The sequence below is a fragment of the Narcine bancroftii genome, chromosome 1, assembly GCF_036971445.1.
Source record: "Narcine bancroftii isolate sNarBan1 chromosome 1, sNarBan1.hap1, whole genome shotgun sequence".
NCBI classification, from domain to species: domain Eukaryota; kingdom Metazoa; phylum Chordata; class Chondrichthyes; order Torpediniformes; family Narcinidae; genus Narcine; species Narcine bancroftii.
Genome location: NC_091469.1, coordinates 458221282 through 458244359, shown reverse-complemented (window position 1 = coordinate 458244359; position 23078 = coordinate 458221282). Strand labels below are relative to the sequence as shown.

General features: G+C 41.0%; 1 protein-coding gene across 1 annotated transcript in view; it reads right to left on the bottom strand.

The window, feature by feature from the left end:
• Positions 1–23078, bottom strand: part of malrd1 (MAM and LDL receptor class A domain containing 1) — a 318021-nt gene that overhangs the window by 142630 nt on the left and 152313 nt on the right. Inside the window, exons 21-23 of the mRNA XM_069914667.1 lie at positions 22303–22550; positions 8866–9157; positions 1827–2072 (exon numbers count right to left, since the gene is read on the bottom strand). Of these exons, the coding sequence (XP_069770768.1) occupies positions 1827–2072; positions 8866–9157; positions 22303–22550 (786 nt within the window). The remainder of the gene's footprint in view (positions 1–1826; positions 2073–8865; positions 9158–22302; positions 22551–23078) is intronic.

Below are 23078 nucleotides of genomic sequence, written 5' to 3'. Positions count from 1 at the left end.
CATCCTGTGCAACTGCATCACCATCTGGTTTGGAAGATGCACCTCCTTGGACCACAAGGCCCTTCAGAGAATAGTGAAGTCAGTGGAAAAGATCACTGGGGGCTCTCTTCCTACCATGAAGGACATCTACAATGCTCGATGCAGATGAAAGGCAATAAACATGATATGAACGACTCCACACACCCCTTATGTAATCTGTTCTCCCTTCTGCCATCTTGTAGGAGGCACCGTAGCACTCAGGCCCTGACATCCAGATTGGGCAACAGTTTTTCCCCCTTAAGTCATCAGACCCCTGAATTCCCAGAACATATCTGGAGAGTGTACCATTGACCTTTACTGTATTTGTCTTAATATTTCAATGTGTTTAACTTCTATTCCAACTTATATTTATGTAAATATGCTCCATGTTCCTGGAGAAATGCTATCTCATCTTTACCGGGCAAGCATGGTAGGAATAACAAATAAAGGTGACTTGACTTGATTAGAGAAAGGGCAAACAGAAACAGCAAACTATGGGCCAAATGGTTTCCTTCTGTGGTGTAACTATTCTGTGATTCTCCTAGAAGAGATGCTTGCTATTGTGAAACTGTTATCCAGTCATTACTTTGTTCAATTTTTCATCATGTGAAGAGCTCCTCGATGATCGATGGAACCATGCAGCCGGTCATGAAGCACATATTCTCTGCACATGGAGTGATTTTTTTTTAATTAAGCTTTTGCTAAGTATGCAATCGGTCAGAGCCACAGGGAACTGCAGTCAATCTCACAATCACCATCTGACATTGAAAGTCAATTCATGTAAAAGACCCAAATCACCACCCATTGCAGCAGGCAATGCGCACTTTAAATGCACCTTGCAATTGATCATAATTAGTTGAATGACCAGATGCTTCCACAGCAGAAGGGAGGAAAAGCAGGAAAAATATTTTGGGGTAATTCGACACAGAATGAGATTGGTGGAGTCATGACACTAGAAGAACTTCACTTGCTCAACATGCCTGCAATATTTTCAGTTAACTTGCCCTAAAGTGATTTTGGACCACGTGTCTTCAACTGCGTGTGTGTTTACCCAAAACAGGGGTACATCTGGGTGACTCACTAAGGTCAGGAGTTGAAAGTGGGGTGAGGAGTTGCTTGTGCAGACATTTTGTCTGCATCTCAACACTTTTCCATAAGATTTGCTCCAATGTTGAGGACTGGAGGCAGTGTTTATCCTTGTGCATGGAGTTCCTCATAGAAAAGAACCAAAGCTCATCTCTGAGTTAGAAGCATCTGAAACTACGAAGGGGTCATTGCTAAGACAATTAAACACTATTTCTGGTAACTTTCAGAAAATCTAGCATATTTAGATAGTTCTTGGGTTTCAATATTACTTTTGTTTCCCAAAATATCCTTGGGATTGGTTATTAATTGCTCATATGCATAACCTGAAACTAACTATCTAGGTTATATTTATTTGCTGTAGTTTTATTAAATATCTAGATGCAATATTACAGGTAGTCATACAGTCAAATATTACAAGGGATATGGTCATTATTGTGCCAAATCATAGAAAACTCTCACCAGAAAATACACTGTCTTCCAAAATTAATTACAGTAACTACAATGGATTAAATTGGAATGAATTTTGGAGTCAGGAGTTCAGTGCAAAGACATAACTAAATACTATGCTTAGAGTTGTCATCCAGGGATGAATTTCTAGCTAACAAGATTTTGAATTCATATGATTCCAACCATATACAATGACATCATAGTTTAAACATTCCATTTATAGCTTCCATCAAACATTGTAGTATTTATGAATGGCTCATAAGTTATTGATTTACCATTTTCATTTCCAAGGCTCCGATCCCTGGCAGGACGTTGACTCTGTAATGAACCCTGTCCCAAGATCCAATCAAAGTTATCCGACAAAGAATTTTTCCAGCCACATCGCCCAGTCTCAAAGGTGCAGGATGTTCCACAGTCTTTCTCATCTGTATTGTCACCACAGTCATCTTGAAAATCACATCTCTGGTCCATGTGGTAGCATTTTCCATTCAAGCATGCCAAATAACGGTGTGGGCATGATCCTGGAAGAAGAAGCATTTCCCATGAGTAAGTTTAAATAAGTCATGAAGAGATCACTTTGGTATACGAATTCAAGAATGTTAAGAAATTACCTTACATAAGGAAGAGGGAGGCAGGCAGGTGGGCGGGGTGGGGGGGAGAGAGTGGGAGGGAGGACGAAGTCTTCAAATGAAACAAAGTGGTTTGATAAGACAAGATTCCTTTATGTTTCACTAAAAATATTATATTGATTATTGTTCAACTGTGATATACTTCTGGAACAGATAATTCAGAAATGTAAATTAAGGCTCGAAGAAATATTGAGGACCTTTTCCACCCAGAAATCCATCTTTGGTCTAATAACAAGATACAGGGGAAAGTTTTGTTTTGCTTTTTAGTGCTACCAGACAAGTCAAGTCATTCTTAAATACAGCTAATAGTGCAGTAATAAAAGGAAATTGCAGGATGTAACATCACAAGACAAAATGCAATGTTTAGAGCAAAGTCCAGTTAAAAAAGTGCAAGGCCATCAAAAGAGAGGTTAATTTAAGAGTCTGATAACAGCACAAAAGAAACAATCCTTGAATTTGGTGGTTTTTGTTTTCTATTTCGGCTTCTTCTTCTTGATAGAAGGGAGAGATGACAGTATGACCGAGTGGAATGGGTCCTTTGATATGTTAACACCTTCAGCAAGACAGCAGGAGGTATTAACGAGTCAACAGAGGTGAGGTTGGTTCAGAGCTCTCTGCACTTTCTTCTGCTTTTCAACAGAGTAGTTCTAAGCTGTGAGGTATCCGGACTCGATACTTTGTGTGGTGGATCTGTAAATTTTGGTAATAGACTTCATGGGCATGTTGAATTTCCTTCAGCTTCTGAGAAAGTAGGCATGTTGATGTACCTTCTTGGTGTAGTGTCAGTGTGATCAGACCCAATCAGGCTACTAATCAACTTGGAGCACTCCACCATCTCCACTTCAGCACCATTGATATATATTTATAACTTTGTAGATTTTTAATTTTGTCAGGCTGGAGTAGAGCAAGGCTGGGCCACAAAAATGCTCACATCATCCAGACTGACTGGTACTGTTGGATTGATCACCAACTAATCCAATTTATTATCAGTATCAACTTGACCTGGAATACCAGTGATAACAGAATTATTGTAACATGTTGAGGCTCCAAAAGTTGCTCAGGCCACCTGAGGACTGAAAGAAACAGAGCCATTGAACTCTCTTGAAATCCACTATAATTGGCCCCTGAGAAGGAGAACTGCCAAGAACCAGAATTTATTTGATGAGAATGTCCAGGAGTTAATTAATCTTAAATGCAAGATGTTCTGGGATTGGAAACTCCACCTTGCCTCAAGGGAAAAGACCTGGCAGAGACCCTGAAAGCAAAATTACTAACTAACAGACCTCAATCTGTTAAGCTGGGTAATATTTTCTCTTTCATTCTTACCTTGAATACCAACATGCCCAAGGGTAATGTGTTGAGCCCCCTTTTTTATTCCATTGTTACCTCTGACTGTGTTCCTATGCATAGTACAAATTTAATAATCAAGTTCGCAGATGACACCACGGTGATTGGCCTGAACGATGAAACTGCCTATAGGGATAAGGTTCAGCACCTGGGCTTGTGGTGCGCCGATATCAACTTGACACTTAAAACTCAGAAGACCAAGGAGATCATCGTGACAGAAGCCACACTCACATCCCAACATACATCAATGGAGTGGTGGTGGAGCGTTTACCAAGCTTTAAATTCTGTGGTGTCCATATCTGTGAAGATCTCACTTGGTCCTAAAAAGCCACAACGGGGTCTTAATTTTTTGAAGAGCACGAGGAAGATGAACCCCTGTCCCAGGATACTGTTGGATTTCTATAGATGCACAATTGAGAGCATGCTAACATATGGCATTTCGGTGTGGTACCGGAATTGTCTTGCACAAGATCACAAAGCACTCCAGCAGGTAGTGAAAACTGCCCAAGAGATTATTAGCAGCCAATTGCCAACCATCGAAAACATCTGTAGGGAACGAGGTCTGCACAGGGCGAGAAATATTATCAAAGATTCACCACATTCAAATCATGAACTATTCATTCTTCTCCCTTTGGGCAGACGCTACAGGAGCCTTCAATCACTTACCAACAGACTCAAGATGAGCTTTTTTTAAAATGAAGCTGGGACTATGTTGAACACTGAATTACGACGCTGAGTGGTCCTGCATTCTTATTGTAAAATCAGTCCTTTTTAACTGTTTGTGGTAGAATAGTGTTGTTAATGGTTTTAATTACACGTTCTATTAAAATAAGACTTTTTTTTAAGTTCTGGTCAATGCTGAATGTATTTCCTTGGGTGATTTACTGGTATATAATGACAATAATGTGAATCATCATCAAAAGTACAGAAGGTCCAGAAACTCACCGACGGCCATGACAATGTCGGGGCTCTTTTCAGCTCCTATCAGATTGTTAAATGGATCTCTCATTGATAAAAGATGATGACCATGAACTTATCAAGGACAGAGAGGCAGACAGAAGGCATATATTGATGTCCTCCTCAGCTATTACCCTTTACTTAACATTAGTGCCCTTAGTTCCAACTCACATTATATAACGCTATTCTGGTAATCCTGAACTCCACATCTGTTTTCCAGTAACACCAGAGAAAGAGTGTAATTCCTAAACACATCTAAAGGCAGTTGAAAAATTTGTGGGATTTCATATTTCAAAATCTGCTTTTTTGTTAACCTCACTCTATTGAAGTCTGACCTGCAATAAAGCCATCAGCATTTCAATTTTCCTTCAGCCATGAAATTTGATGTGAATTTATCATCTATTTTTACAAGGACAAAAAAGGACACCAAATCTTTCCTCATTATTTATTGAACTATTTGATTTTGAAGAGGGACAAAAGTTCCCTGGACAGTACGAAATACTCATTGGTGGCTTGTAGTTTTGGCAGATTTTACACCATTTTTCAATAATCAATTTGTGCCCTGAATTGTGCAGTTAAAACTATTTAAACCATTTAGCAGCAATTTCAACTTTTACTTGTTCACTTGCACTTCAATTAAATCATCCTTTTATGGGAAACTGTTGCTTCATTATAAAGCATGCTTCATATTTATAGGAATGTATTGTATATTGGCAGCAAATGTCCTTTATACGGTACAACTTCAGCTAGGACACTATGAGGACTAAAACAGAAAATTTCTGAAAATGGGTGGGGATTCCGTGCCTGCATAAATTGATTCAAACATGATAAACTCATGTTGTTCCTGATTCCATCTTTTGGCCACCCCCAACTGAGCTGTTGACTGCTTTGGTGTTTTGGCAGGGAACGCAGTTAAATGAGTTAAAATTTACTTGCAGACATTGTGACTTGCCAAGAAGTTATAATGTGCAGGAGAGACCAGGCATCACAGAAATTGGGTTTTGTGCAGCTGGTGTTTGTTGCTGAAGGAGATGGAGATATGGGTCAGGGGTGTAGTGCATCTGAATATAGAGAGGACTAGATACCCTTCTGCTGTGCTCTCGAGAACAAAGAGACTTCCAAAGGGTCACTAGTGAGAACCAAAACTTGAAACTTTCTGCCAGTGGTATTAATTCATATGTGAAGACCAGATCAAGAATTGAATCTTCAAATGCACCATCAACAATACTAGCCTCATTATTTGCTTAATTCGCCAAAGCCAAAGTAACGCAAATGTGGCCCTGCATCTAGGAGGTACAACACCTGATAATGCATCTCGACAGTCTTCAACCAGACGGCATCAATGTTCACTTCTCCAATTTACATTGATGCCCTCCACTGGTCTCTCTCTTTCCTTGTAGTAAAAACACATTGAAATACTGGAGGAACACAACTGGTCTTTCAGGGTTCATAGGATTTGCTGATGTTTTGGGCCTGAGCTTCTCTTCAGAATGAGCCAAGAGCAGGAAAACACAACATTCAGACAATGCTGGCTGAGAGAGGAATCCAGACTCGCAAAAGGTGCTAATTGGATATGATAAGAGGAGAGGTGAGAATTGAATTGAAGTGAAGAGTATGCGAGAGAAGGCTGGGCCTCAGGTGGTGGAAGAGTACTCCAAGTAAAGCCTAACCAATATTTTATATAGCTGCAATATTTTGGCCTTGGTTGCCAAGGGACTGGAGATTAAGAATAGAAAGATTTTATTAGAATGTGTTGGTGAGGTCACCTCTAGAATTCTGTCCCTTTTTCTAACAAAGGTTATAGTAGCAGTGGAGGATGAATGAGGCTAATTCCTGCAATGAGGTCTGTGTCTGTCCTATCCAGAGCATGGGCCTGTGTTCCTTGGAGTTTAGAAGGATATGGGTTGACCGCATTCAAAGCCCATCAATGAGATCCTAAGAGGTATTGATATAATAAAGATGTTTTCACGAGTGGGAAAGTCATGATGAAGGGGGCATACCAATAAAGTCAGGAGCCGATCATTGAAAATTGAGATGAACAGACATTTATTTTCTCTGATTAAGTAATACTAAGATGGTACATTTAAGGTGGTACATAGAACACATACGTCCAAACTTAAATTATCTTATTTTTATGCAGATGTTGATCCATTATGTGAGAAGTGCAAGATTTTTGAATCGTCATTGATCCATGTGTTTTGGGAATGTCCCAATTTAGGAATATTTTGCGAAAAATATTTTTCCATCTGATCAACGATTTTTAAGATCAAAATAGAACCAGGCCCTTTAATTGCCTTGTTTGAATTTTCTCTTAAACGGGATGTACTTTTATCGGCATCTCAAGAGAAAGGACGTTGATAGCCAGATGAGCAATTTTAATGAAATGGAAAAATGAATCTTCACCTACTCATGCACCATGGTTACATGATGCAAATGTCATATATTAGCTTGGAGAAAATTAGATACAACATTATTGATCGATAGAAAGTTTTAATTTGAAAAAAATTGGGGCCCATTCTTGGAATACTATCATAACTGGCAGATTTCAGAAATTTGGATGCTCCGGCAATTCTCTGTCTGGTTTCTAAAGGTTGCTGTTTGATCCATATCTTTACTTTTTTTCCACGCAAAGTAACCTTGATTAGAGGAGGGGGTAGATTAGATTTAGCTTTATTTTTTTTGTTTCCTTTTTCTCTTTCTTTTAGATCAATTGATTATATACGGGTTTAATTCTGGTTGTCCTAGCTCATGTCATCAAATTAGACAGATATTGCTCTGTATTTTGACCAAGGGTTGATATAATGTAACTTAATTGGTTTCTATCCAGAATTATTTTTAAGAAATAATGTTAAATCAACAGATATGGATGGATTATTTTTTGAATTATGTTTATATTAATTTGTGATATGTATACAATATGACATGCTTTCTGTTATATTAGTAGCCTTTGCATGTAGGATTATTATGTTAAACTCAGTAAAAATATTTTAAAAAGAAAATAAATTTATTTTTCTCAGGGGATAGTGAGTTTTTAGAATTTAGGAAGATTGAGGGACCTAGCAGCATACTGCTGTTCCTGTGTTCAAGTTTATTTTTCCATCAAATCTTCTAAAGCTGGTCCAAAAGATCTGGACCCTCTGCAATTTGCCTACAGTTACAATTGCTCCAAAGCGGATGCAATGTCACTGGTTCTCCACTCAGCTCTGTTTCACCTAGATAAGAGCACAACATACAGCTGGCTATTTTTCATTGACTGTAGCTCAGTGCTCAACAGCATCATTCATTCAGTGTTACTCAACAAGTTTCAAACCCCAGGCCTCTGCACCCCCTTCTGCAACTGGCTCCTTGACTTCCTCATCAGACCAGTCAGTATGAATCTCCTCCTCACTGACAATCAACACAGGCACATCTCAAGGATGCAGGCTTAAGCCACTGCTCTAGTCACTGTGTGACTAGGCACAATTCAAATGGTATCTATAAATTTGCTGTGTCATTACGGTCAGCAGAAGAATCACAGATGGCTAAGAGGAAGCATGCAGGAGGGAGATAGATCAGTGGTGTCACAGCAACAACCTTGCACTCTGCATTAGCAAAACCAAGGAACTGATTGTAGACTTCAGGAGGAATACAGGAGAACACAAACCAGTGTTCATCAAGGGGTGAGAAGTGGAGAGGGTCAAGAACTTTATTTTCCTGGGTGTCAATATCTCTGAGGATCTGTCCTGGGGCCTCCATGTAGATGCCAGCACCAAGAAGGCTCACCAGCATCAATACTCTGTGAGAGATTGGGGAGATTTGGCATGTCGCTAAATACTCTTGAAAATTTCTACAGGTGTACCTTGGAGAGCATTCTTTCTGGATTCTGTCTGACATGGAGGTGCCAAGGCACAGGACAGGAAAAAGCTCCAGTGAGTTTTTCACTCATTCAGTGGCATCATGAGTACTAGTCTTCATTGCTTCAAGGACATCTACAAGAAGCAGTGTATTATGAAAGCTGCCTCTATCCTCAAGGACCCCCACCACCCAGGCCATGCCCTGTTCACACTGCTACCATCAGGAAAAAGTTACAGAAATGTGAAGCGGAGCACCCAGCATCACTAACTATATCAGCATTATTTATTTATTTTGAAATGTAACTTATAGCACTGTAATGCTGTCACAAGATCAGGGATTTTGTAACATGCTCATGATGAATTCTGAAGTAAAACCCAAAAATTTGCAGACACCATGGAAGAGCTCAAGCCCGAATTGTCGGTTATCTATTTTTACCTTTGCTATATTAAGGACACTGCTTGACCTGCTGAGTTTATCCAGCTTTGTGTTTTCACAATAAATTCTGATTCCATTTTATAGACCTTATCATCCGATTTATGTACCTTACCTGTTGGAGGACGTGGAATTATTACGTTATGAAATGCAGAATTGGAACTGATGCATTCCTTTGTGAAGGTGATGTCGTCAAGTGAGATGACTCCTTTTGACCCTTTTCCCACCCATCCTTCAATCATTATCTCATAATCTTCGTCAGCAAAGAGGGCGATTTCGGCTCGTTGCCAGTAATGGCCTTGGTCACCCGTTAAATTGAAAAGTGATGCACGATGTCCAGATAAAGTCTGGAGGAATACTATTAATGATCCAGTAATAGCTCCAGCTGTGTGATAATAAAAAATAAGCTGCAAAAGAAAAAGCAAAGGCAATTCTTCACCAAAGAATCAAGAGAGCTATGATTCTGAGATTTTACACTGCAGTTAACAACACATCTTTTCAGCTGAAATGGATATCAAGATATTTTGCATTCAAAACACTCTGTGTAAAAACAGCACAATTGCATAGTGCAATCCCACTACAAAACAGGAAAACCATTCATTATAACAATTGCCTAAAAAGGAATATGTTCAAATGTGATCCAAGTTCATTGCTTGTAACAGTCTCGAAGATAAAGGTACTTTGTGTTAACATACTTAAATATGTTAGAAAGCTGTCTTTCAGTAAAAGATTAGTTTTAAACACAATGAATAATTTAAGGTATGACTTGTGATAAGGCTCTGATGGCCAAGTGAATTTGTGACTAATCTGATTGTATATCTTTCTTTTGCAAACCAACTAATGGAGTTATTCACATCGCACACATGTGCTGCAGAAACTCGGTCACACAGCATCTATGGGAAGCAAAGAATAGCCAACTTCTCAGGCCTGAGCCCTTTGCCAAGGTAAGAGCAAATAACAGTTGGACAAATGTGATTGGAGCCAAAAGAGATGGGGGAGTTCTTGAACAATTTATTTTCCTCAGTATTTACTGAGGAGAAGGATATTGAACTCTGCAGGGTAAAGGAAGCAAAGGGGGTAAATATGGAGACTATAGTGACTAAGAAAGAGGTAGTATTGGAGTTGTTGAAACATATAAAGGTGGATAAGTCTCCAGGTCCTGACAGGATTTTCCCAGGACCTTGAGAGAAGTTAGTGAGGAAATAGCAGAGGCTCTGACAGTGGTTTTTCAAATGTCATTAGAGACGGGTATAGTGCCGGAGGATTGGTGTGTTGCGCATGTGGTTCCTTTGTTTAAAAAGGGTTCGAAGAGCAAGCCAAGCAATTATCGGCTAAGTTTGACATCTGTGGTAGGTAAATTGATGGAAAGTGTTCTTAGTGATAGTATATATAAGTATATGGAGGGACAGGGTCTGATCAGGGACACTCAGCACGGATTTGTGCGTGGAAGGTCGTGTGTGACCAATCTTGTTGAATTTTTTGAAGAGGTGACTAGGAATGTTGATAAGGGTAGAGTAGTGGATGTTGTCTACATGGACTTCAGTAAGGCCTTCAATAAGTTTCCATATGGGAGGTTAGTTGGGAAGGCTAAGTCCTTGGGTATTAATTTGGAGATAGTCAAATGGATTCAACAGTGGCTGGAAGGAAGGTTTCAGAGAGAAGTAGTAGATAATTGTTTGTCAGGATGGAGGCCGGTGACAAGTGGTGTACCTCAGGGTTTGGTATTGGGAATGTTGCTGTTTGTTATATATATATTAATGATCTGGAGGATGGGGTGGTAAATTGGATTAGTAAATATGCAGATGATACTAAAATAGGGGGAATTGTAGATGATGAAGAGGGTTTTCAAAGATTGCAGAGGGATTTAAACTGCTTAGAGGAGTGAGCAGAAAGATGGCAGATGGAGTTTAATGCTGATAAGTGTGAGGTGCTTCATTTTGGAAAGAATAATCAAAGCAAGACATATGTGGTAAATGGGAGGGCATTGAAGAATGCAGTGGAGCAGAAAGGTCTAGGAATAACGGTCCATTGTTCTCTGAAGGTAGGAGCACATGTGGATAGGGTGGTGAAGAAGGCCTTTAATATGCTTGCCTATATAAATCAGTGCATAGAATATAGGAGTTGGGAAGTAATGATGAAACTGTACAAGGCATTGGTGAGGCCAAATTTAGAGTACTGTGTGCAGTTCTGGTCACTGATTTATAGGAAGGATATTAACAAGATAGAGAGAATGCAGAGAAGATTTACAAAAATGTTGTCTGGGTTTCACCATCTGGAATACAAGGAGAGATTGAGCAAATTAGGTCTTTATTCCTTGGAACGTAGAAGGCTGAGAGGGGATTTGATAGAGGTGTTTAAGTTAATGAAAGGGATAGATAGATTTGATGTGGAAAGGCTTTTCCCATTGAGAGTAGGAGAGATGGATACAAGAGATCATAGGCTGAGAGTTGATGGGCAAAGGTTTAGGAATAACATAAGGGGAACTTCTTTACTCAGAGAGTGGTTACTGTGTGGAATGGGCTTCTGGGAAAGGTGGTGGAGGCAGGGTCAATTTTGTCATTTAAAAAGAGTTGGATAAGTATATGGATGGGAGGGGCGTGGATGGATATGGGCAGAGTGCTGGTAAGTGGGATTAGAGGAGGGTACTTGGATCACTGCAGACTAGAAGGACCAAATTGGCCTGTTTCCATGCTGTAATTGTTATATAGGTGCCTTCATCAAAAGGTGGGTGTGAGAAGAGAAGAGGGAGGAGGAAGGAAGGGACAGGTGAAGGAGCACAGGCTAACAAGTAAAAGGTCATAAGTAGATACAGGTGGGAGGATAGAAGAAAAAAAGCTGAGAAGTAATGGGGAGGGTCACTTTCTGATAGGACAGAGAAAGGAATGGACTGGGAAGCTGGGGGAAAGGAGACAGATTAGGGAAAAGGAGACAGAAGATTAGGGAAAGAGAGAGACTCAAGCAGGGAGGTTTAGCGGGAATTGGAAACGTTGAAGTTAATGCCATCTGGTTGGAAAATGCCCAGACGGAATATGAGGTGTTGTTCCTCCAATTTGCAGGTAGCCTTAGTTTGACAGTGCAAGATGCCATGGATAGTCATGTCAGTCTGAGAAAATTAAAATGGTTGGCCACTGGGAGATCCTTGCTATTGCAATGGATAGACCAAAGGTGCTCAACAAAACTATTTCCAGTCTGCATCCAGTCTCACTGATGTAGAGGAGGCAAGATAGGGGACACTAGATAAAGTAAATGACCCAGCAGATACACAAGTAAGTGTTGCTTCACTTGGAAGGACTCTTTGTGGTCCTGAATGGTGGTGTGGGAGGAGGTGTGGAGCAGGTCTAGCATTTCTTGTGGCCACAGGGGTCGGTACCATAGGAGTGGGAAGGCAGTGGACGAGGGAGTCCTGAAGGGAGTGGTTCTGCAGAAAGAAGAGCGAGGATGAGTGGGGAAGAGAGGGGAAAATATGTCTGGTGGTGGGATCACTTTGGAGATAGTGGAAATTGTGGAGGATAAACAATGGTTACCCTTTACTTCCTACAGTTTTCTGCATAAACTGCTGAATTTCTCCAGCACATTTGTGTGTTGCATCCCACCCAATGTCTGCAGACTTTCTTGTTTAATTTTTTGGAGTCATACAGCACAGAACAGGCCCTTTGTCCCAACACGTCCATGTCGATCAAGTTGATATTCAGGACTCGTTTTATTTGCCTGCATTGGATTGATAACAATCTGAGCCTTTCCTATCCATATATCGTTTCAAATGTCATTTGAACATTGTAATTATACCCACTGAGTGAAATAGTTGCCCTCTTAAATCTCTCTCTGTCGTCTTAAACTTTTTCCCTCTAATTACAAAATCATCCACCCAGGAAATGGACTACGGTCATTCACTTTGTTTGTGCATCTCATAATTTTATAAACCTCTGTCAGGTCACCATTTAGCCTTTACACTCCTATCCAACTTGTCTCTGTAATTCAAGAAACATCTTGGTAATTTCCTCTTCCACTCTTCCAATTTATTGATAACCTTCCTTCAGATGGGTGACCAGTGCTGCACAGAGTATTTCAAGCGTGCATCTCACCAACAGCTTTTACAGAAGAATCATGAGTTCCCAACCTCTAACTCAATACCCCACCCAATGAAAGCAAGCATATCAAATGTCTTCCTCACCTCACTGTCCACCTGAGTCACCATCTTCAGTGGACTATGCACCTCTGCCCCTTTGTGACTTAGTTCTACAACACTCTCCAGGCCTTCAGGCATTTCTTCAAAGCATTTGAATGTTACTTTTCAACCTACCTTATCACCTTTGAAAACAAATATATTCCAGATCATAACAAGTCAGTGCATGCTTTGTTTTGCTCATGTTGACAATCTCCATAAACCCGTGTCCCTTTGCTTCCAAACTTTATGTACCTCAGCATTTACTTCATTGGAATTTTATACAGCAGAAAAATAGGTCCTTTATGGACAGCGTGGAAACTGGGCCCTCTTAGACAGAGCAGAAATAGGCCCTTCATGCTTGTTCATGTCATTCAACTTGCCCACCTAATCTGGTACCATTTTTTTGTGTTCAGCCCGCATCCCTCTGAACCTTTCCTATACATGTAATTCTATACACGTAATTCATATACACAAAATTCTACTTGCCTCCACTACTTCCTCGCTGCTCATACCACATACTCACCACCTCTTTATGTCAAAGTTAATTCTCAAGTTCACTTTCAGCCTTTCCCCTCTTAAAACAAAAGTCCACCAGTTTTAGACTCTTGTCCCTGGGAAAAGGACTGTGACTATTCACCTTATCTATATGCCTTTTATGATGTTATACACTTCTGTAAGTTCTCTCACAGCCTCTTGTCAAGGTAAAAAGTCCCAGGTTATCCATCCCTTTCTACATAACTCAAGTCTGTCAATCCTGATTACATCCTTGTGAATCTTTAATGCATATTTTCCATCTTAATTATATATTTTTCCTAGAGCTGGATAACCAAAACTGCACACAATACTCGAAGTGCAGTCTCACCAAGGTCCTGTGCGCATGTAACATGACATCTCAACACATGTACTCAATGCCCTGACTGACGAAAGCAAGCCTGCCAAGCCCCATCCTGTGCACTTGTGTCACCACTTTTAATGAACTATGTTAGAACCATAGAAGACTACAGTGCAGAAACAAGCCCTTCCAGTCTGTGCTGAACCATAGTTTTTTGGCCCAGTCCCACTGACCTGCACCCATTCCAGAGCCCTCCATACCTCTCCCATCCATGTACCTGTCCAAATTCTTCTTAAATGTTAAAATTGAGCCTGCATTTAACATTTAAGAAGAATTTGGACAGATACTTGTTCTTGTACTCTCAGGTGTCTTGGTTCTACACCATGGTCCAGAGCCCTACCATTTACTATGTGTATCCTGCTCTAGTTTATTTTACCTCACACTTATCTGCATTGATAATTATAATGCTTGTTGAAATATACATCATACTGGGTACATATGCAACAATCACACAACTTCCATAGTGAACTTCATTGAATTAAAAAGAGACAAATACAAAAAATATTCAGTTATCCTCATGCAAAAAAAAAGTAACAATAACACAGACTGTTCTTTTGTGGTGTTGAACCAGTCCTATGCTTAGTGTAACAAGGGGAAATTTAAGAGCCTGATAGCTGTTGGGAAGAGGCCATTGGTGAACCTAGAGGTGCCTAAAGGTAGTGAGAAGAGGTAGTGACCTGGGTGATTGAAGTGCCAGTTGATGAAGTAGACAAAGACGATGTGGTCAAACAATAATCATGGTTTTTATTAGCAGAAACTCATGGTACAATAATGAAAGACAAAAGGTGCGTATACAGTTATATCCAAGGGGAGTGTCCTTAACAGTAGAGATAATGCACAGCCAATGTTAGTACAGCAAGGCTCACCGGAGGGGAGACAGACAGCTCCTATCAGGTTTTCATTGGTAACATGTGCACTACTTCCTCAGCCTCTACTTGCCGATACCTCTCAAGCCAAAGCCTTCAAGACTCGCACTTCCACTGGGCCACTCCTAGAATGGCTGCCCCACAGTGGCCCATCCAGTTCAGCTTTCCTTCTTTTTATTGGCTGCTAGGTGTACCTCTCCAGTAATCTCCCACCACTTGTTTCAACTCCTGTGCTCCGCTTAAATTTAATGCCAGCTCAAACAAAGGTTCTGACATTTGCCTCTCCACTGCCACTTACGGAGCCCTTTGAAGTAGTATTAGTGCTTTTGCACTCTCCACATCTATTAATATAACTAATGTGTTTTAAGTCATTTTAATAATTCCTTTTAAATCAGTTCTCCTAATTCTTCCTTCCAGAAACTATATCCAAAAACTATTGCCACGTTTCTGCCTGCTCTGCTCTTGTGGACTATGCTATCTTTCTGATGGTTTGTGACAATTGAAATTTGTGCCGTCTACAGGCTTCAACATTATACTTTTTGTATCCACACTTATGACATTAAAATCAAGCAAAGCGACAGTAATTATCCCAAATGCTGCCTAGAACGCTTGCATCTCTCATTTAGTCCTCTTGGGATCTTTATATTTCCAACTTCCACCGAGACATCGACCGTCTGGACTTCACCATTCCCTTCACTGATTCAAATCTCACCGCCTCAGAAAGCTCTGCCCTCCACTCTCTCTGAACTATTCCTCACCTCACTATGAAATCTGCAGGCAAGGGTGGTGTTGTTGTCAGGTCTGGCCCACTGACTTCTACCTCTCAGACACCTCCTCGTACTTACCCCTTGAACAGGACTTCACCAAACAATCAACAAACTATCATCTCACACATCATCTCTGACAGTATCACGTCCAGTCATCATCCTCCCACAGCATCTAACCTCATTATTTCCCAACACCACACTGCTCAGTTCTACCGCCTGCCCAAGATCCAGGTCCTGGTAGAACCATTGTTTCCACATGCTCCTGACCCACCAAACTTACATCTTACTTTGACTCCATTTTGTACCCCTCGTCCAGTCCGTCCCTGCTTACATCCATGATACTTCACATGTTTTCCAACTGTTGGTTTCCAGTTCCTTGAACTCCAAATTAGAGCTCTCCAGTTTCTTCTCCGGCTCTCTCCGGCTCTCTCCGGCTCTCTCCGGCTCTCTCCGTGTCTCTCCGTGTCTCTCTGTGTCTCTCTGTGTCTCTCTGTGTCTCTATCTCTGTCTCTCTCTCTCTATCTCTGTCTCTCTCTCTCTCTCTCCTCTTCTATCTCCCAACCCCCCTTCCCTGTCTTCTATCTCCCAACCCCCCGTCCCTGTCCATTCAGAGAGCTATCAATTCTCAGCATTTTTCTCTTCTGCCTTCTCATTTCCATCTATGATATCTTGCTTATTGGCTTGTGCTCCTCTCTCTGCAGGAGTGATCTACTGCATCCCGTGATCCCATTGTAGTTTCCTCTACATTGGAGAAACTGGGCACAGACTGGGAGGTTGCTTTGTTGAGCACCTTGTTTTTGTCTGCTGCAATAGCATTGATCTCCCAGTGGCTAACAATGTCAGTTCCTTATCCCATTCCCTTACTGACTCAGACTCAGTCTGCCCATTGCATCATGTACTGACAGACTGAGATCACCTGCAAATTGGAGGAATAACACCTTGGTTGCATAGCAGTTAGTGCAACGCCTTTGCAGCACCAGTGATTTGGACCGGAGTTCGAATCCCACCCTGTCTGTAAAGAATTGGCACGTTCTCCCTGTGTCTGTGTGGGTTTCACTGGGGGCTCTGGTTTCCACCCACTGTTCAAAATGTACCGGGAGTTGTAGGTTAATTGGGTGTAAATTGGGAGGCATAGACTTGTGGGCAGAAATGGCCTTTTACCGTGCTGTACGTCTAAATTAAAAAAAAAATTAAATTTAATTAAAAAACCCACAGCAGTTCTGACAATGACCATGCTACTGTAGAGCCAAGGTTAACAGTTCATCTTTACGCCAAGTTCAATTCTCAGGAAATTGGTGGGGCGGGGGGGGGGGGGGGGGGGGGAAGGTTGGAGGAAATAACTACTCATCGCTATATAAAGATGTTTCCAAGATAAATTTTAAAGAACATGTTCTAGAGACTTACAAGATAGTATTTCTTCTGGTGCTTTGACCTTGACAAAGCATAAACTGGTAAACATATTGCTAATTTGTTGGAGAAACTAAGTGAAAGGGATGATGTCAGACTGCATGAGTGAAAGTTGAAAAGCATCGTCAGCTTCATTTGTGCTAAATTGATCCAATTTTCTTTCAGAAATACATGTAGAATGAGGTTATTTAATGTAACATTGGACCGCTGAAACAAAGCAGATTTAAAAAATTGTTGACATGAAAAATCAAATGGAAGATGTGATCCTGCAAAGAACACATTAAGTATCTAACAGTGCAATTATAAATGTTTAAAACTATCACCAGCCTTTGAGGTGTTGGAAAATATGGATTGAATCAAATTATTTGCTCATTGTCAGCTGTATTAAGACACTATGCATTGAAAAGCTTTGTTTTGTGTGCTATCCAGGTTAAGTCAACCCATACTTGGTGCAATAATAAAATAAAAGTGCAGCGTACAGTGTTACTAGGATGAAGCACAGGGTACGGAGAAACACACAGTTGAACAATGCAGTCGTCTCCAAATCAAAATCAACCACAACTGCAGAGAAGAGAGAAGTGCTGGGTATCCAGAAATGACAGGCTACCATGAAATATGATGGTGCATCTCTATATGTCAACCTATTCTTGGAAATAAAACGATTTACTTCCATTGCAAAGCAAGGCTTCAACCAAAGCCTGTGAAGCTGAAAATCCAGGCAAGTGCGAGGTAATATAAATGGAAAGACAGTTTATCCTTCAAGGAGATAGAAAAACCCTTTCTGGAATGGAAAGGTCAGAGAAAAAAAGCAATGTTAATAGCTCAAGAACAAGTTTGACCAAGAGTCTTCACAACTGAACTTAATGAATAGTGAATTTAATGTATGAATGCTTTCTGATCTACTCTATTAGATGGCCAGTTGTGTAACAAGCTGACCTAATAATCACAAGTGACTCAAATATATTGATAAAAGGTCCACCACAAGAACTAATTTTGTATTTTCTAAGATAAACTGATTTGTAACACTGTTACTCAGGCATACACATTTAAAAAGTTCCACCTCTAAGCAAAATAGCTGAGCTGAAACAAATCAATTTTTGATGTACTCAATGATAATCATTTAACAGAGGAAGCTGAAAATAAAAATAAAATACAGATTCTGGAAATCTGAAATCAAAACAGAAATGCTGACTGATGCTTAATTGCTTCTCTATCCACAGATTCCACCTGACTTTCTAAGGGCTTCCAGTATTTTATGTTTTTATTTCATTAACAAATTTTGAAGATACTCCATTCAATGTACAGAAGAGAGTAGCAAGAGTAAATTCATGAATGTACAGGGATTTTTAGATGATTTCTTCACAGGGAAGTTTAAAAATTATTTTGAAGTTGGTTTTCAATCAATATATATCTTTATTAACATTTCTGAAAAGGAACACTGATTGCTGCAGTTATTTATAGAATTTATATCAAAGCCAGATTTTGAAACTGAGTTAAGTCAACATCCCTGCTTGTTAATAGTCAGGTTCAAAACCAGATCTTCTGGACCCTCTCCGGTCAGACCATCTTCTCACCTGAGAACCTCTTCATCAGTTTGTGACCTATATAGTGATACCATGCACTGGTCAAGGTACTTTAAACATCATGAGACATGGGTCCAAGAAACCCATATATAGGCCTTCATGAATATTATATATTCATGAAGGACTATAGAATGTCGAGCACCGTCACACTGAGCAGTGGAGGACTTCAGGACTGTGTGCTCAGCCCGCTCCTATTCACACTGCTGAACAATCAGAAGTTAATAAACTTCAACTTGGTATACTAAAGCTCTAAGCAATTTACAAATGATAGTAATCAACAATTAAAACCAAAGCTTTAACTTAGATTTGGATTGTCAGTCGCATTAGCTGTTTGCCTCCTCACAGCGATGAAAAATCATTAAATGACAAAGCCAACGCTCCGCTGGCTTCAGAGCAAGCATTAAATGTCATAGTAGATGCTGTTAATGTGTTATTTGTTACCCCTGCAATGTGCAGATGACAACAAGTTCAGAATGCCCCTTAAATAATAGTCTCAATGCTACAAATGGCCTATGACCTGAGTTACTCCATGTCCCACAGTGATTAGTTGATCATACAGTACATCCATTCTCTGTGCTTTTGAAGACATGAAAGTCATTGATTATAAACCTGGATTTCAGAAAACGTTGATTTCTCAGTTTTCTCGCTGCATCATTTTAATGAGAGATATTACATATTGTGTCCATCTGGCACATAACAATTGCCTGACTGTCAAGCAGATGAATCTGTCAATTTAACTTGTTCTGGATTTATTCTACTTGATTACTCAGTGTAATCAATCACTGTCCACTGAATAGCTAAAACCCAGTAGTGGCTAGAAGCAGCAGCTTTTAAAAAATTTTAGACAGAGATAATTATTCTCATATTTTTCCTATTTTTAAAAGGGAAGTGCTGAAGTTCTCAGTAAACATTCAATAGGGGTCTATGTTAAAACTGCAGAACCAAAACATTATATTCCATCTTGCGAGACAAGTTTTCCATTGACATATATTATAAGCCCACCAACTCCCACAACTACCTTGACTACACTTCCTCACTCCCCACCTCCTGCAAAGATTCTATTCCCTTCTCGCAACTTCTCCTTCTCTGCCACATCTGTTTCCAAGATGAGGACTTCCAGTCCAGATCTTCCGAAATGTCTGCCACAAGCATGGCTTCCCCTCCACCACCATCAACTTAGGCCTCACCCGCATCTCCTCCATTTCCCGCTCATCTACCCTCTACCACCAGATGCAACAAATGCAGGATTTCCCTGACCACCTCACCAGCTTCTGCATCCAACATATTATCCTCAGGAATTTCCTGTACTTACAACAGGAGCTCGCTACCAGACACATCTTCCCCTCTCTGCTTTCCATAGGGATCGCTCCCTCTATGACTCCCTTGTGCACTCATGCCTCCCTCCCTCCCTTCCAATCGACCCTCCTGGCACCTTCCTCTGTGGCTGCAGGAGGTACCACACTTGCACCTGTTTCTTCACTGCAGTCCATGGCCACAAACAGGCCTTTAAAGTGAAGCGACACTTCACTTTATATCTGCAGGATTGACTTACTGCATCTGGTGCTCCCTTTGTGGCCTTCACCACATTGGAGAGACTGGGTGCAGGCTAGGAGATTGCTTCGCTGAGCACCTTCACTCTGTCCGCACTGATGACAGCAGGGACCTCCCAGTGGCCAACCATTTCAGTTCTCCAACCCACTCTCATTCTCACATATCTATCCATGGCCTCAAGTTCTATCCCACTAGCACCCATAAATTGAAGGAATAACACCTGATTTTCCATCTGGCCACTCTCCAGCCGGATGGCATTAACATCGACTTTTCCGGATTCAGCTAACCTACTCTTCCATTCTCCCCCCTTTCCCTTCCCCATCTTCTTTGCCTCAGTTTCCCCCCCCCCCCCACTTTCCTCTCTATTCACCTAGCCATCCTTTCTTTCTGGTGAGCCATCCCTCCTTTCTCCATCTATTACCTCCTGCCTTTCCTACCATGCTTCTCCTCCCCTCGCCTTCCCACTTACCTTTTTATTCGGAGGCTGGCCAACATTTTTCCTTTCCTCAAGCCCAAAATGTTGGTGATGTATTTTTATCTTTGCTGTATAAAGGACACTGTTTGACCTGCTGAGTTTCTCCAGCATTGTGCTTTTACATTATATCTCTTGTATATTTATGTGCACCACATGATAACATTTGAAGGAAAACCAATCACTAAATGTAGTAGACTTACTGCAGTGAATTTGAAGTTACAATTTCACTTCTAGATTTTCATGGAATCATGGTGTGTTTTCAGTACAGATGATGGTTTTTCAGTCTATCATGTCTATGCTGACTCTCCAGTTTTATCTTCCTTCCTTTTCTCAACAGCCTTACAAATTGTCTATCCCATGTATTTATCCTATTCCCTATTGAAGTCCAGCTCCCCCACATATGCATCAATGTGAGGCTCAGAGACACACAGAAAGCTGGAGGGGCCTCTGAGTACCTTACACATCTGGATGCTATGGCCATGAAATTTGTTTGTGCATTTCAATATCTCGATCCTGATGCATACATTAGCATGATCCATCAGGCATCATCAAGCACGTTTATGCTGAGCACTGGATCACCACAGGACTCAACCCAATCCTGTTCATGCAACTGACCCATGCCTGCATCACCAGATTCAGCTCCAACAATTCCATCAAGTTTGCAGATGGCACAACAGTAGCTGGCCTCATCAGCAACAATGATGAGTCGCACAACAGAGAAGAGGTGGAAAATCTCATGATATGGTGAGAGAGTAACATCCTGAGTCTCAACGTGGACAAGACGAAGGAAATAATTGTGGACTTTTAGGAGGTCTCGGGATGACCACCCTCCACGACACATCAATAATTCTGTAGTGGAGAATAGAGAGCACCAAGTTCCTTGGAGCCCACGTAACTAGTGACCTATCCTGGACACATGACATCTCCTCACTTGACAGGAAGGATGAAGAGCAACTGCACTTTTTGAGAAGATGGAAGTGGCCGCTATAATGACAACTATCTATAAGAGTTCTATTGAGAGTGTCCTGGCTGGCTGCATGACAGTGTGGTACAGTTGCAGCAGAGAAATGGATCAGAGATCGATCGACAGGACCCTAACAATGACAGAGAGCATCACTGGAATCTCCCTCTCCCCCCATCAACATGATCGCCCGGGATGGCTGCCTGAGGAGGGGGGTGGAAAATCATTGATGACACCTTCCACCCCACACATAGCATCTTTCAGCATTTCTCATTGGGAAAGTGATGCAGGAATATCTGACTCAGCATCACCAGGCTCCAAAAACAGTCCCTTCCCACAGGCAGTAAGGATGCTGAATAACCAAATGAACCTAACCATCTGAGAAACTCTCATATTTGCACCACAAAGTTTATTTATTTTATTGATAAATGCTTGTCCTGCATGTGCATTATTTGTCTGTGTTGTGTGCTATGTCTGGCTGTGTGTCTGCATGTTTTTGCACTGAGGACCAGAGAACGCTAATTCATCGGGTTGCACTTGTACAATCTGATGACATTAATCTTGACAAGCTCCCCCTTCCTCAATGTACTCTCTTAAAACCTCCCCTCCAAATCGAGGCAGTCCAGTTTTACTCAGTCAATTGCAGATACTGTCTGCCTTTGGGTCCATTGAGGCAGCGGATGGTGGAGGATCCATTATTGGTCAAATAATTGAACTCATAACTTCTGCAAGCTTTACAGCAATAAATGTTATACTGTCATACAAAAAAAAACAAAAACAAAAACAAAAGCAGAAGCTGAATTCTTGAAATGTGTTTTGCTCTCTATTACAATCTAGACTAAGAATTTCTTATTGTAAAAGCAGCATTATAGAATATCATAATACCTTACAGTCTCGGCTTCTCATGCTGATGGGTGGCCCAGAAATCCTTGCCATGTGTCCAGGAAGCTGTGGAAATGGGCTTTCAATGTATATGTAATGGCCAGCTGGATTTCTCAGGGTATGGTCAGTAGCTGGGCTTGTACCGAGCATTGGCATACTCCCCAGTTTAAGGGTCCAGTCAAAGTTATCATGTCTCCACTGCCTCCAAGAGCAAAGATCAAATTCAAAATTGCAGCGTCCCAAATTTGTACCTGCAAATAAAATGTAATTATTAGACATTTGTACGACAATAATGGTGATAGCGTGGCAGTGGGTTGTATAAAAAGGGGAGATGAGTCAGTATGCAGGTGGTTGATTGAAAACTTGGCTAAATGGTGCATCAACAACAACCTCACAGGAAGGAAGTCATTTGATGGAGTAGCGACTGGTAAGAAAATACCAGCCCTCTCCAGAAAAGTGAAAAAAAGGCAGAGAAAAAACAAAGTCACTAGCACAGAAACCATAACAAATTGAAAGTGAAACTCTGGAGAAAATGGCAGCAAAGAAAGAAAAACCAAAAACAACGGGAAGAAAAGAAGAAGGAAGGACGTCAGAAGAGGAAGGTGAAGGCCTTACCGGTACGAGAAAGCCCGCCATGGAGAGAGAAGTCCGCTCCCTGAGGTCAGTGGAAACCCCGAACTCAGGACTACAAAGATGGCTCACGGAGCCAAATAAATCCTCGCACATGCGCGATGCACAAGACAAAAACAACACCGACGGGAGGGGGGACCAGCTGAGGA